Below are 14,342 nucleotides of genomic sequence, written 5' to 3' on the forward strand. Positions count from 1 at the left end.
GCTGCATACAAGAACAAAACAAAATTAAATTTAAAAAAAGAATCTGCTCCTGAGTTAACTGCTTGTCCCAAGTTTGCAACCACATTAAACATCCTACATGATTAATCTAATTGTAAAAAGCCATCTAAACATTACTGGGAATTAATGGGTCTGCAAAATAGCAAGCCCAGACCATAACCTGATTGCCCGACATTTACCCGAATCAAACCAAAGTGGGGACAGTTTCAACCTGTGTTTTGCCTCCTCTGCACTTTACTAAAGTCACCCTAACCCCCCTCCCCCTCCCCCCCATATCCATATTAAGGTAACAAATGCCACTGGTGTCAGCAAAAGACAAACTCAAAAGGTAATATTTCACTAGTTTTAGATTAGTATATGCAAACATAAATTTAAAAAATCAATTTCTCAACCATAACTCCATATGTTGTTAAGAAATTAGTAGTTCAGTAAAGTAAAAATTACTGGGACAGTAGATGAAGAGAGGATAGACAGATTAGAGACAGAATTTAGGATTTTGAAAATCTGCAAATATCTGGATTTACATATGTGAACAGAACACACAGTCTCATCAGCTTCTGAAGTCTAAACCTCTCCATCCATCCATCATTTATCCACCATCCCTCAGTCCAGGACATTTCCCTCTCTCCTCTCCTTTCCTTTACTCCCCTCCTCCTCCTCTCCAGCCACTGTTGACGTCCATGGCTCTGTCACCCGCATCACCGGTTTCCACGCTGCTCTCTGGTCCAGTCATGTAGTCATTATGGTTCTTCTAATTGCCTCTGTGTTCACACCCGCGCTGTTTGTCTTCTCGCGGCTCCCTTTCCTTTTTCAGTTAGTTTTATTTTAGTTAATCAGTCGTCTTTTCTGTCGGAAACTCTTTTTATCCTCTTGCACTTTTCTGACGCTTTGGGGAGTTCCGTGCGTCCGAGCCTCTCGCACCTCTCCACGGTTTAAATCCCTCCTCTGGCTGCTCCACCTGGACGTGTCGCTAATTTCCCTATTCATTCACCCGTGCGGTCATTTCACGTCGTCGTGACTCCTAATTGTTTCTTGGCAGAGTTAGAAACCGGTGGTGAAAAGGCTCATATGAGTGCGCCTCCGCTGATCCGTGCGCCCAGCCCTCTCCCGTTCTCAGGGGGCACAAACAACACCAACACCGGCGCCGGGGGAGGGGGTGGTGGTGGTGTAGGAGGAGGAGGAGGTGGTGGTGGTGGTGTGATCTCCTTCCACATCCAGATCGGTCTGAGCCGGGAGCCCGTGCTGCTGGATGCCGCGGAGTTCAGCCTCAGTCAGGTCCGGGAGGTGGCGTGCTCCATCGTGGACCAAAAGGTAACTAAAGAGTTTAAACCAAGTTCTAAAATCAAGTTCTAAAATTCTCTGAGTCCTGACAGAGTAATCATAATGTAAAGAAGTTACATTGGCGACATAAATCTTTCACCGGTTTAAAATTCATTAAATACAGACCATAAACACAGATATTTTCATTTCACGCCTTTCGTCTCTCCGATCTACTTCAAACTTGCAAAGTGTTTTGTTGAGGACCAAAGGAAGTGCAATAAGGAGTTTGGATTTTTCAGTGGGTTTCTTATTTGGGGGTTTCGTGACCTCACAGATGATGTCACAGTCCTCTCTGACCCAGTATATATTTTAGTTTTAAAAAAAGGGAAGTGGACACTGCACTAGAGTATTTAAAACGAATGTGATCTACAGATCATATTTTTTTCTTGAATGTTTAAACAGGTTCTGGTTTTGTTTTCTTCCTTCAAAAAAGCAAACAAAAAAACAACAAAAAAACAAACAAACAAACAAAAAAATGTGAAGGTTAATGTTGTACGTTATTGTTTGTTTTAGTTTATTTTGTAATCGGGGGTGTCAGACATATATTAATCAAACTGACCTGCAAGTGGATACAAACCAGCCACTGAATTACTTTCCAAAATAGGAAGTGACCAATAATGAGTAGTCAGCCATCAATAGTGGGAAGACATCCGTTTTCTTAAAAAAAAATGCATTGCTATTCTTGGAACAGTGGTGCCAGGTTTCAGAATTAACTAGAGGTCAGACTCAAAAGAGACATTTATCTCACATGTGTCAGATTTAAAAGGATTATTGAACAAGTTGTTGGATAGTTCTGGGAACTGGAGAGTAGTTCAGAAAAGGATACTGGTTATCAGAATACAAGTGGAGAATCTGTAAGAGGAAAGAGAGCGTTATTTCTGGCCAATCTTAATATCTGAAGAATGTTATGAAGCAACGTGAAGCAATGGAATTGCCTTACTTGTGGATTATCCGGACACGAATCATAGAGGAGGTTATAAGTTACAGGCAAGTATCCAGCAAGAAGAGACAAGTGGTGGTGGAGAGTGGGAAGGCAGGCCAGTGGGGTTGGAGGCTTGAGTGGAACTCACTGGGAATACAGGTAAGTCAACAATCACATCCACAGAGTGAGACTGTGGGCGGTGTAACAATCTGCTGTCCTTCCTGGACGATAAGGAAATTCAGAACAAGTGTAGAAGGCAGAGAGAGTCATGGCCAAGGGTAGAACAAGGGAAACATTTACCCATCGAGCCTGTATCAAGAAAAAGGATTAAAAAGTGAGTGAGATGAGTATGAAAGGGCATTAATAAGAATTTACCAATTCCGATTCCGTTATAGATATCACTTATTGATTTAATTCTTTTATTGATTCTCATTGGGTTCTATTTGGCTTTTAGAGTCACCACCATCACTAAGCAGCATATCAAAGGCATTGCAGTCATGCAGACTAATTGTGTGCTGTGTAGTCAAATGTTTTTGCATATTGGAGGTATTTCTCGTCTTTGTTGTGATCAGTGTTGGGCTCATTATTCAAAAAAGTAATGTGTTACACATTACACCGACCAAGCATTCACATTCCCAACGAGTAACATACCGACGATTTGTCACGGCCCGAGGCGTGTCATAGTAATGCAAAAGCTACCCCTCCGTGTCCTTTTGAAACGCTCCTAATTGAAGTGAATAGAAAGCTGCTTCATGGCTTTCTATTTGCTTCCCTTTTTATTCGCTTGCCAGCATTCGATTGCAGCCCTAACCCTAACCTTAACCATAACCTTAAATTTATAGATTCATTCGAACCCGCTCTCATGCCTACATGATTTGTCACATAGCGTCTCTATGTAATGTGTTGGGATGAAAACGTGTTGACACAGAAGAAATGTCTTAAAAGTAATGCAAAACATTAACTAATTCCAGGAGAAAGTAACTTGTTACACTACTGGTTACATTGAAATGAATTAAAACACATTGTCTCATAATTACAATTTAATATAGTCTACAGTCCCACATATCAACACAAATCTCTATCCTAACAAGGACACACATACATAATTTTTCTCTTAGTATTTAGATATGAAAACAAAGCCAGCAGCACAAAGCAAACATGAAAACCAGCACGAAGATACTTTAAAACAATTGCCATGGTGATTCTATATTAGAAACAAGAACAGGTAGAAATGGAGGCTGCTGACCGCTCATCACTTCTTCTTCTTTGTTTTTTTCCTGTAGAAGTTCAGGGTCTGGCTGCTGAGTTGGCATTCACTCAGCTTTAACATAGCTCTTGGCTAGTTTAACGTTGCAGTAGCATGCTGTCTATGCTTGCAAAGAGCCAAAGTTATGTTAGCAGCATAATGCAATTATTTCTGTCCTGGATGAGGTTATTACTTTACCGTCGAGCTCTCATCCTTTTGTGCAATAAAAATAAAAGTAATGTTCATATGCAGGTGTTTTTTACCTCAATGGTTTTGAACTTTTTGTAAAGTAACATTTTGAAACTGAGAAATCAGTTTTACCCTTTGAAAATTCATTCAAAACCTATAGTTGATAGTGCATCTGTGAAGAGCTTGAGAGAGTCAGAAAAAGTACAATGTCATCATAAAAAAACTTACTCTGTACCAGTTATTCAGCAGCATAGACCAGAATTTTAAATCTGAGCCACAACCCTTACCTAATGAGACTGAATCAATCAAATACCAAAAGACTGAATATTGAAAAGGCAACATCTAAATGACGGAACAAGGATTTTACTTTGAGAATAGAGGTAAGCTGGAATTCTTGAACTGAGGATCAACGAGAAGAATTTATCCAAGAGGTGACACATAGCTGGAAGCTTAACTTTATTCAACACAATCCATCAGACAGCTTCAGAGACTAGGTTGAAAATGGCGTCTTTTACGCCTGAACATTAAAGTAACAGCAAAGTAACATTCTGAATTCCAGTTTATGCTGAAAAGATGCCACTGAGCCCAAGGAGCAAAACTGGCTGAGTGGAAGGGATCAAAGTTGAGTGTACGCAGTTTGGGTTCTCTATCACTTGAAGGTGAAAGTCGACGGCATTTAGAGAAGACAGAACTGCGTCACATCCGTGTTGCTGGTAGATGGCCAAGGACCCTAGCTTCATGGAATTTTATGCTTTTCCTGTGGAAGGGGAGGTGATGCAGCAGACTTCCTGGTTCTATTTTTCTTGCACATAATTGTTTTAGAAGAAGCAGAAACAGCAGGAATGGGGGCTTGCTGAGGAGGTGGACTGAATTGCAGTCCAGACTGAGTCATGTCTAATGCAGCGGCAAGCTCTCATATTTTCTCATGCACTAAGATCAGGCAAGAAGATGCAGAGAGGACTGCTGCTGATGGGACACAATACAGGAGCTCCCTCTACTAGAATTTCACACAGACAAGGATTCAAATGGCTCTGGCTGATACTGATCAGGAATAGGTTCAAGGATGTCACTAACAGAGGGACACATGATTAAAAATGTAAGTGATAGCATGACAAAAGAAACATCATAAACACCATTCCACGAATGTCTGAAAGGCAGAATGACAGAAGTCATTTGTGATTTAAACCACACAGAAGTGAGTCTGATTGGCTCAGTCGAGGAAGAAGATGATTGGACTGGAACAATGATGTGTTGAGTGTTGAGTGTTGAGTGTTGAGTTTGACAGTGTGCGAGAGCAGTAGTGATGTAAAGAAGCTGAACACCCAGGGAAGTGGGCAGATGATTGCAGAGTTTAATACTGAACTAATGCATAGGCTTAGAATAGTAGAAAGGGGAATACTGTTGCCATGTCCCTTTCCACACCCTCACTAATCAGTTTTTATACACTATCAGGTTTGTTTCCAGCACTTTAACCTCAGGAATGCTGACTAGTTGTGACAAATCTTATATTATGATATATGCCAACAATAATAAGGATGGTGCTTTCCATTTGATTTTTTCACCAGCACGTGATATACCAAGAATTTGGTATATCACGAGGGTAATTTGTTTAAGTTAATTGCTGTTAAAAAAAGATTTATTGTTGCCAAACAGTTTCATTAATTGATTGTTTTAAAATAACTGTAATTACAATGTATCAGATGTTCAAATAATGTATTCAAATGTATCCACCCTCTCAAACATGGCTGCATTTTTAGACTTTCGATACAGTGTTCTTTATTTGTTGCATGCAGCAGGAGATTTGAGGTGCAGCAGCAAGCGTTTGCTGCTGAACAGACTAACACATGAACACACAACATTTCTCTGATGGCATGCAGTGTGTTTAGCAGTTTTTCGCTCTATGTGTAAAGCCTACAGTATGTGAGTCTGGAAAGGAGTGTTAGTCAGTTGGTGACTCACTCTGAGTCTTGTTTCTCATTGGAAACATGATTAATTCTGCCTTTGTTCGCTCGCTCTGCAGGGGTTTTTCTGTTTTCCTGGCTTTTGCTTTATGAACTGAATTGAACTGCAAAGCTGTTACCGAGCACTCATAATTAAACCACGCTGACACACACACAGACAGTGTCGATGTCCTTATGAATGTGATAGATGTCCTATTTCTCACATAGACAAGCAGAGAGAAATTTCAGAGGACTTTATGAATGCAGGCTTGTTTTTATTCTCTTATTTCCACAAATAACAATGATGTTGTTGTAGATGAGTTTTTCTCTTTCTCCAACACCTAATCAAACCAACGTCCACTCCAAAAGCTACAGTGTAAAACATCAAGCCCTTAAGTATCAATATAATTGCAATTAATGTCTATTAATTTGTCTTCATTTTCATTTTATAAATGGGAATGGGTAATATATACCATTACATCCAGCACCTTAGCAGTGGTGGATGTAATGCATTCCAAAGTGTCATGTATTATAATCACATCACATTTTTCAGTAATGCAGCAATGTAACATGTTACTACACTAAGTTAAATAATTACATTACAGTTAATTGTAACTCTTGACAGAAAGTTACAAAGTTTTTTCATCCTGCACACTGGGTTGTATGAGCTGAGCTACAGTTTTTGGGGAGTAGAGATATGGACAGTACCTTTATTTTTATTGCACAAAAGAACAGGAATGCAATGGTAAAGTGCAAACTGCCTCTAGAACAAAAACAATTGCATTGCGTTCCTAACACAATGCAAACATCTGCAAAAAAGCTAGTGAAGAACCTACAGGGATGTTATACCTGAATGTATGCTGGCTCCAGCACAGCAGTCAGAGCCTGAGGCAAGTCGAGTAATAAAGGCAGTGATGAGCAGTCAGGCTTGCAGCATTGTAGCCTCCATTTCTGCCAGTAGGATCACTGTGGGCTGATTTTTAACTGTGCATTTTGTTGTCAGTTTTGTGTTCATAGATAAAAAAAAAAAAAACTAAAAGAAAGATCATAAATATGTCCTCATTATTAATCATGTGACAATGGGTTGCAGTTCATTTTATGGAGTACTGTGGAAGTAATGTAACAGTAATGACTTACTTTCACCAGTGAGACCCCAACACTCTGATCATTAGTAGTACACGTCCATAATATGAGAGTGATATGCCATGCACAATGACATTCTTTTGTGATAAAAATATGACTTGTGATAGAGGAACCAGTTGAATTTTGTGTTTTATTTCTATGGTGCATTTCATCATTTCAGCAACAGAGTCAGTTTATCAATTCAATATTTACCAGGAATAATGTTAAAGTGGAATACAATAATGATCTTTTTCTGTCTTAGCTTGATGTTAGAGTAAATGATATTTGTGGTGGCTCAGATCAGGTCAAACGATTGCTTTTCTCTATTTTTAAGCTTGTTGAATGCGTGTTTTTAAGTTTTAACTAGCAACTTAACTTTTAACTTTTGTTAAGATGTGCAACAAAAGTTAGGTTGCATTTTGCCATAGTTTTGGAGTGTAGTAGATGTTACCTTCCAGGTGTCTTAGAATGTACTTATGCCTTATAATTTCATTACATTATATGTTCTGGCTATGTTAAATAGGGAAAATTCAGTAATAATTGACAGTGAAGATCTGATTTGTCAGTCAGCACTTATTTAAATGAGTTCAGAAAGGGAAAGAGAATGTTGCTAGAACTAGGATCGGGATCAAAAATGTGGGACAATAGATATGCAGAAATGTACACAGAATACTGTAATGTTTCTCAATGTAAAACTGCAAAGACTTTGATAATCTTGTAAGCAAAGTGTATAATATCATCAAAAGATTCTAAGAATCTGGAAAAATCTTTGTGTGCAAGCCATAAAGAAAGAAAATCAAGATTTAATGCCTGTGATCTTTGGGCCACTGCATTACAAAACAGGCATAATTCTGTCATGGAAATCACTGCATGCACTCACAGTTCATTTTGCTATCCACAAAAATCTATTTTAAAATGGACTAAGACAGAGCTTTCACCAACTGAAAACATTTGGTTTATCATGAAATGAAAAATATGAGAAAAACACCTAGGACTGTTGAGCAGCTAGAATCTTAGCTTCATACAAGAGTGGGGCAGCACTCCTCTCTCAAAAGTCCAGCAACTGGTGTCATATCCCAGACGTCTATGTGCTGTTCTTTAAAGAAGAGAGGATGCTACACAGAGATAAATGAAACTCACTTACCCTGTCCCAACTTTTGATGTGTTCCTGCCATCACTTTAAATATATATTTTCTATGTTTATTATGAATAAAATATTGATTTATGAAATTTGAAAATCACTGCAATTATTGCGTGCCTGTGATAGACTAGCAACCTGTCCTTGGTGTCCTGTCCTTCCCGCCCTATGACAGGTGGGATAGGCACCAGCTCTGCCGCAACCCTGATAAAGATAAGTGGAAGAGAATGGATGCATTTTTTCATTTTACATTTTATACAGCATCCTAACTGGTTTGGATTTGGAGTTATAGCTATAGTGATCAAAGCTGCCAGCATTTTATTTCTTGGCTGAAAAGTGTGGAATTAATAAAAAGAACTGGATTTGTTTTTTGTCACTTCTGCATCGGCTTTAATTTTCTGCCCTGGTTGTTGCTGCTTGGTTTCATTATATAAATCACTAACTAGCAACTACATTTTGCTCTATTCAGCGAGTAAGAAGAATGCTATTCTACATGTTCCAGACTCTGAAGGTTGATCAGAGCTACATTAATCTTTTTTCGCATTCCTTGATACAAACACCCTTCCTTTTACATGATACAAGTAAAAACACGCAATATACGCTCATCATTCTGCCATTGAACATGTAGATGAAAAATGTGTTTTATCTGAACACATTTGTCCCAAATGTCTCACTAAGATATATAAATAATAATACAATAGATAATAATAATAGTATAAGGCATTTCTTTTAGTCATATGGGACATTCTTACCTTCTCAGCTTTATTACATTATCATAATCTCTTCTTTTTTCACAATAATTGTCAAACTACTCAAAAATGGTATTTCAGTCATCAGCTTTGGATTTCAGTAGGGATGCAGCTATAGATTTGCACATTTATTTTGAGTCACACTTGACAATTGTAACAATGTTGAACCTTTTATGTGTATCAGCTATACTGTATAGTCTCAACTATACAAAATCTGTGTAGTTTGTGATGTTTTCTTTCTGGCAAATTTCGTCAGTGGCCAAAGCACTGGTAGCAAAAGATGGATTAGTCAGTAGTTGACTTCCACTAGATAAAAGCCAGATTTAAAGACAATCTGTCCCCTGCAAAAATGTGGGATATCATCCCAATATATTGGAAGGTACCAAATGAAATGGGACACCTGATTGTGACGGCTAAGATGAAACATTCCTAAATGGGAAAGTCTGTTGATGACATAAGTTGTTATATTAGCATCAGAATGGCTCCACAGTCTGCACAGTTTAAAAGTCAAAAATATGCCATGCACTGTGGTCAATGGTAATGTAATGAACAGCTCTATGAACATTATGATATGGGATGTCAGAAAAGACTTTGGGTTTCACGAAGGATTGGTTTTCTTACCATGTGCCACAGGCACACGCACACACACACACACACACACACACACACACACACACACACACACACACACACAACATGCACACACGCACGCCTCTGCCACTCTGTAACAATAATAATGAAGCTGAGTGTGCTGTGTTTCTGTCGGTAGTGGTTTCTCCTTGTTGCCTGGCAACTGATGATGATTGCAGCTGTGAAGTGTCCTTCTGAGGGCCATTATGAGACACACACACTTTGAATGAGACAGAAGATGAACAGATGTATGTGTGTTTTCTGTCCATATCATTGTCCTCGCTCTTGCTCTCTCTTTCATCTCCTTACTTTTTATTTATCCATTCATGCCTCTTTATTCTTCCTTCTTCTCTTCATCTCATTTTCTCTCCCATTATTTTAAAAAATGTCTTTTTTTCACATTTGTAACCGATCCTTCTTGTGGTTTCTTAAATTTAATTTTCACTGTCAAGTTAGAATTTTTTAAAAAGCTGTTGGACAAAGTTTAGCCTGATGATGTGCATATGCACATCAGATTATTTATAGGCACATAAGGAAACAAATTACACGTTAGACTATTTAGATGTCTTATACTTAATGGCTATAAAGTTTCACTTTGAAATTGTTTACAAAATTTACAAATAGTAATGCATTTGGACCGAGACTTTAAATCATTTTTGATAGCAGTCTTGTTGTCTTGTTAAGGAGCTGATTGTAGATTTTACTCACCTGCAGGGACATTAATTTTTACAAATACCACACATGTAGTTTTCTGCATTGGGTTGACTTTGAAGTCGAGTTCTACATATGGATTCAAGTTCCTACAAATAAAACAAGTGCATGCACATTTGAAGATTATTTCATGTCCTGTTTTTATAGTGACAGCCTACTCTTGTCCTCATTATGTTATAAGGATGGATTGCTGTGTTTATGTTAAAATGTACCAGCATCCATGGGCTCTTTTAACACCCCCTTGTTCCCTAGCAGCACCATCACAAATAATATAACTAAATAATATCAGTGATGGCTCAGTGACAGCAGGTCCTTTAAATTAGCTAATCTAACAGAATTCAGTTGGTACTAATGTCACTGATCATTGTTGTGCTTTTTTTGTGCTGAGATAGAAATATATACGTATTTCTATAATTAATTAAGTCCTGCTGGACGAAAGGGTTTACCCCTTTCTGGTACACCTTTTTAAGCCCAAGTCTGCCTAATTGTAAAATCTTTACAGCACAGAGGCACAGTGGTTGGCATTGTTGCCTCACAGCAAGTAAGTCCTGAGTTTGACTCCAGCATGTGACTGGGATCTTTCTCTGTGGAGTGTGCATGTTCTTCCCATACTCTGTCTTCCTCCCACAGTCCAAAGACATGCAGTTAGTGTGGATAGGTAATTGGTGATTCTAAATTGCCCATAGGTGTGATTGTGAGTGTGAGTGGTTGTCTGTGTTATCCCTGGGTCAGACTGGTTACCTGTTTATGGATTACCATAAGGCCTAAGGCCTCCATGGTAAACCCTGATGTGGATAAACTGAAGAGAATGGATGGGTTAACTGACCTCAGTTAAAATATATAACTGTTATTCTTAAGTAAACATATATTGATATATTGATTAAACAAGATGCACACAGTTTCCATTAAAAAAAAAAGATCTATCCATGAGTCCATGGATCAGAGTTATTGTTTTTTTAACCACTTATCCAATGTAGTCATGAGGGTCCTGGGCCCTTTTTCTGCTGTCATAGGAGAAAAGGTGGGGTATGTCCTGGATAAGTAACCAGCTTATCATGGGGCATAGCTGAACCTAACTTACTAAAGTACTAAATTCAGTATTTGTAAATTAATCTTTGACAACTCTAAAACCTGTGCTTGTTTCACAACAAACTGTAGATGATGAAGTAAGATGTTAAGAGGATCAGTGTTTAAGGTAAAGCAAATTAAAAATTAATGTTTCAAGGAAAGGTCTGGTGAGATTGGATCTCTCTAGTTAAAGAAATGTTATCAAGGTATATGAACAACATATATAAAGAATACAAAGAATAATGAAGTGCCAAGCACTTGAGCGCTTGGTGACAAATTTTGGCCTATTGACTGATAAAATTTTTTGGTTTTATTTTATTTTTCCTTTTTTGTTTAAACAGGTAAACTGACAACGGCTGTGAAAAACACGTCAGTTGCTGAAAAAGAACAGGTTGCACACTGCAGTGTTTGTTCCTCAAACACATTCAGCCTTTGTTTATAAAGTTATGAATGCAGTTGGGCTATTCAGGGTTAGTGCTGCCAAAATGGACCAAGCTATGGGGTTGTATAGGGACTGAATGGATTGTAACAACAACCGAGACATCTGATTGTCCTGAAGTATCTCTCACAGGATCCCCTGAGAGATGCAGTCACATGTCCACAAAACACATGTGGATTGGTTGGGCAAAAGCCCACAAACACTTGAGAGGACACAGAGCTGGATCAGCATTTGATGGCCAGAGTAAAAGTTGTATAGCTCTTCCTGAGTTCAAGTTTCAGCTAAGAGATGGACTCTCCTTTCCGGTACTATGACATACACCTTCTTGAGGCTGAATAGTGTGGTTTGGCAGAGCACACCCTCCAGTCCCTCTTCTTAAAAATGGGAACCATGACCCCAGTCTGCCAATCCAGAGGCACTGCCCCAGATCTCCATGTGAGGGGTATCAACCAAGAAAACCCTAAAACATCCAGGGCCTTTATGAACTCTTTAGGGTGAGCTTTATCCACCCAAGGGGTTCTGCTACCAAGGAGTTAACTATTTCAGTGACCTCACCTCCAGTGATGGGCAAATCACCCACCTCATCTCCAGACTCTGCCTCTGCTACAGAAGAATTGAGGAGATCCTCAAAGTATCCCTTTGACCTTCCTTAGTTGAAGTTAACAGCACCTTGCACTCATTATATACTGTGTGATTAGAGAACTGTATTCCCCTTCGGAGTCACCTGATAATTTCCCTGAATTGCTTCGAGACCAAGGGAACACGCTGCTGTGGTGGTTAGCACTGTTGCCTCACACAAAGAAGGCCCTGGTTTTAAATTTATCATTCTGCTGGGCTTTGCTGTTTCCTCTTGGTACTCTGGCTTCATCATATGGCATAGGTTAATTGGCGATTCTAAATACCCCATAGGTGTGAATGTGAGTGGAAATGGTTGTCTGTCTCTCTGTGTTAGTCCTGTGACAGACTAGCGACCTGTCCAGGGTGTACCCTGCTTTTCACCCAATGGCATCTGCGATAGGTTCCAGACCCCCAACAACTCTGAATTTGATAAGCAAAAGAGAATGGATGGATGGGTGCTTCAAGATTGACCGAAAGTCTTGTTCCGTGGCCTCACTGAACCCCTACTATTTTTGAGCTTGTGATTCGGCTACTGTAAGAGCTGCACACTGCTTGGTTGGATATCTTTTTGTTGAGTACCACACCAAAGACTCATTTAGCTTGACGGCTACCTTCACTTCTGTTGTCTGGATACTGGTTTGACGATTACTACATGGGCGCCAACAAGAATGTCTGCAGTCTTTCCCTGAGGGAAAATTCAGACTAGAACAAGGTTCAGCCCCTCCTCTAGGAGACTGGTTCTGAAACCCATGCTGTGTGTTGAGGTAAATCCAACTCTCAATTTCACACACTACCTAAGACTCCTTCCTTCTCAGCTGGGGATGGTTTGACCCTTGATTGCTGCAAACAAACACTGCACCCAACCCTTATGATGCCTCCTGCAGGTGTTGAGCCCATATCATGTAAAACCAAAATATTGAATCATGTTTTCATTCATAAAAATATAGTTTCTCTGCTAAGTTTAATCCACTGTCAAATGAGCATTTTTCAGTATATACAAGCACTAACTTCTACTTCACAATCTGATAGTGAGGGGTACTTTAACCCCAATACATCAGTAGTCCTAAAAATTGGAACAATGATTCAGGGAATGGTCTGGAGTAAAGAGATTAGAAAAATGAGAATAAAATAAGCTCATGGGGAAAATTATAGAGGAAGTGACATCAGGACCTTGGATTTATGAGGTGTAATTAAGAAATTTCATTTTGCTTTAGAGATATTTGTTGGGCAACAAGATGTTAAGAGAACGGTCAGTCAGGCTCCAGTATCCACGATGCTGTAGTTCAACATGTTCAGCACAGGAAGTCTTGAACTGAGCTGAGTTGGATAAAGAGAGATGGAGGAGATGGAAAGGAATCGGCCCTGAATTCCTGTTGCCATGACAACAAGAGCGACACCGCTGCTATGGTGACACCACACACACATAATGATGCGAGCGTGGTGATCGAAAGGCAGGTTCAGGGCAGTATGATAAAGCGTCTCCACTTTTTTGTTCTATTATGTTCTTGTTTTATGTACCTCATTTTCAACTTCTTTTCTCTCTGTTTCCTCTCCTCACCCTTGTCTCTCCTCTAGCTGTCCTTGAAATTCATCATTTCATCATTTCAAGGAGGGATGCTAATGTGGGCAAAATATCTTGTTGATGGCAGAAGTCAAACAATAATGACTAGAATGTTAACAGTAATTCAGGTACAAGGGACACTAAAGATGGACTACTGTAGAAGAAGAACACACTCGGCCACGAAGAAGATACTGAGGGCGGTGGCTCACCAAACCTGATAATTTGTTGTAAATGATATGAATTCATGGAACCATCCCCACCTTTATCAATTCTGACTGCTGCTGCTGCTGTAATGGTGCGCCGATATTGTTTTAACACACTCTGAGTCACTCTATAGACTGAGCCTCAAGTAAACAGCATCGCTTGAGCACATGACCATGTCCATATCAGAGCGTTTTTCTGGGAATGAGAGTAACTTCTCTGTACTCCTGTAGCCTCCACCATAGGTGGAAATTTCAGAGTAAAATCAGGGGGACACAAACTTGCAGTAATAACTGTATTTGTCCCAAGCATAGAGCTTATTTAGAAAAAATAAAAACGAACATTACTTACCAAGGCAATAGTGCCACTGTGTGACTTTATTTTCACACCCAAAATGTAAATATGGATAATGAGTTCATACCATTGCCAAATCCTAATTGTCACTGCTACTCAGACACAAAAAACATACA

At 39.2% G+C, this 14,342-nt stretch overlaps 1 protein-coding gene across 1 annotated transcript in view; it reads left to right on the forward strand.

Annotated features, from left to right (window-relative positions):
* Positions 1-303: 303 nt before the first annotated feature.
* Positions 304-14,342, forward strand: part of prkd1 (protein kinase D1) — a 108,609-nt gene continuing 94,570 nt past the window's right edge. The window contains exon 1 of the mRNA XM_039603140.1: positions 304-1,329. Coding sequence (XP_039459074.1) covers positions 1,087-1,329 — 243 coding nt within the window. The 5' untranslated portion in view covers positions 304-1,086. The remainder of the gene's footprint in view (positions 1,330-14,342) is intronic.

This window comes from Oreochromis aureus, linkage group 19 (assembly GCF_013358895.1).
Source record: "Oreochromis aureus strain Israel breed Guangdong linkage group 19, ZZ_aureus, whole genome shotgun sequence".
Classification (NCBI taxonomy): Eukaryota; Metazoa; Chordata; class Actinopteri; order Cichliformes; family Cichlidae; genus Oreochromis; species Oreochromis aureus.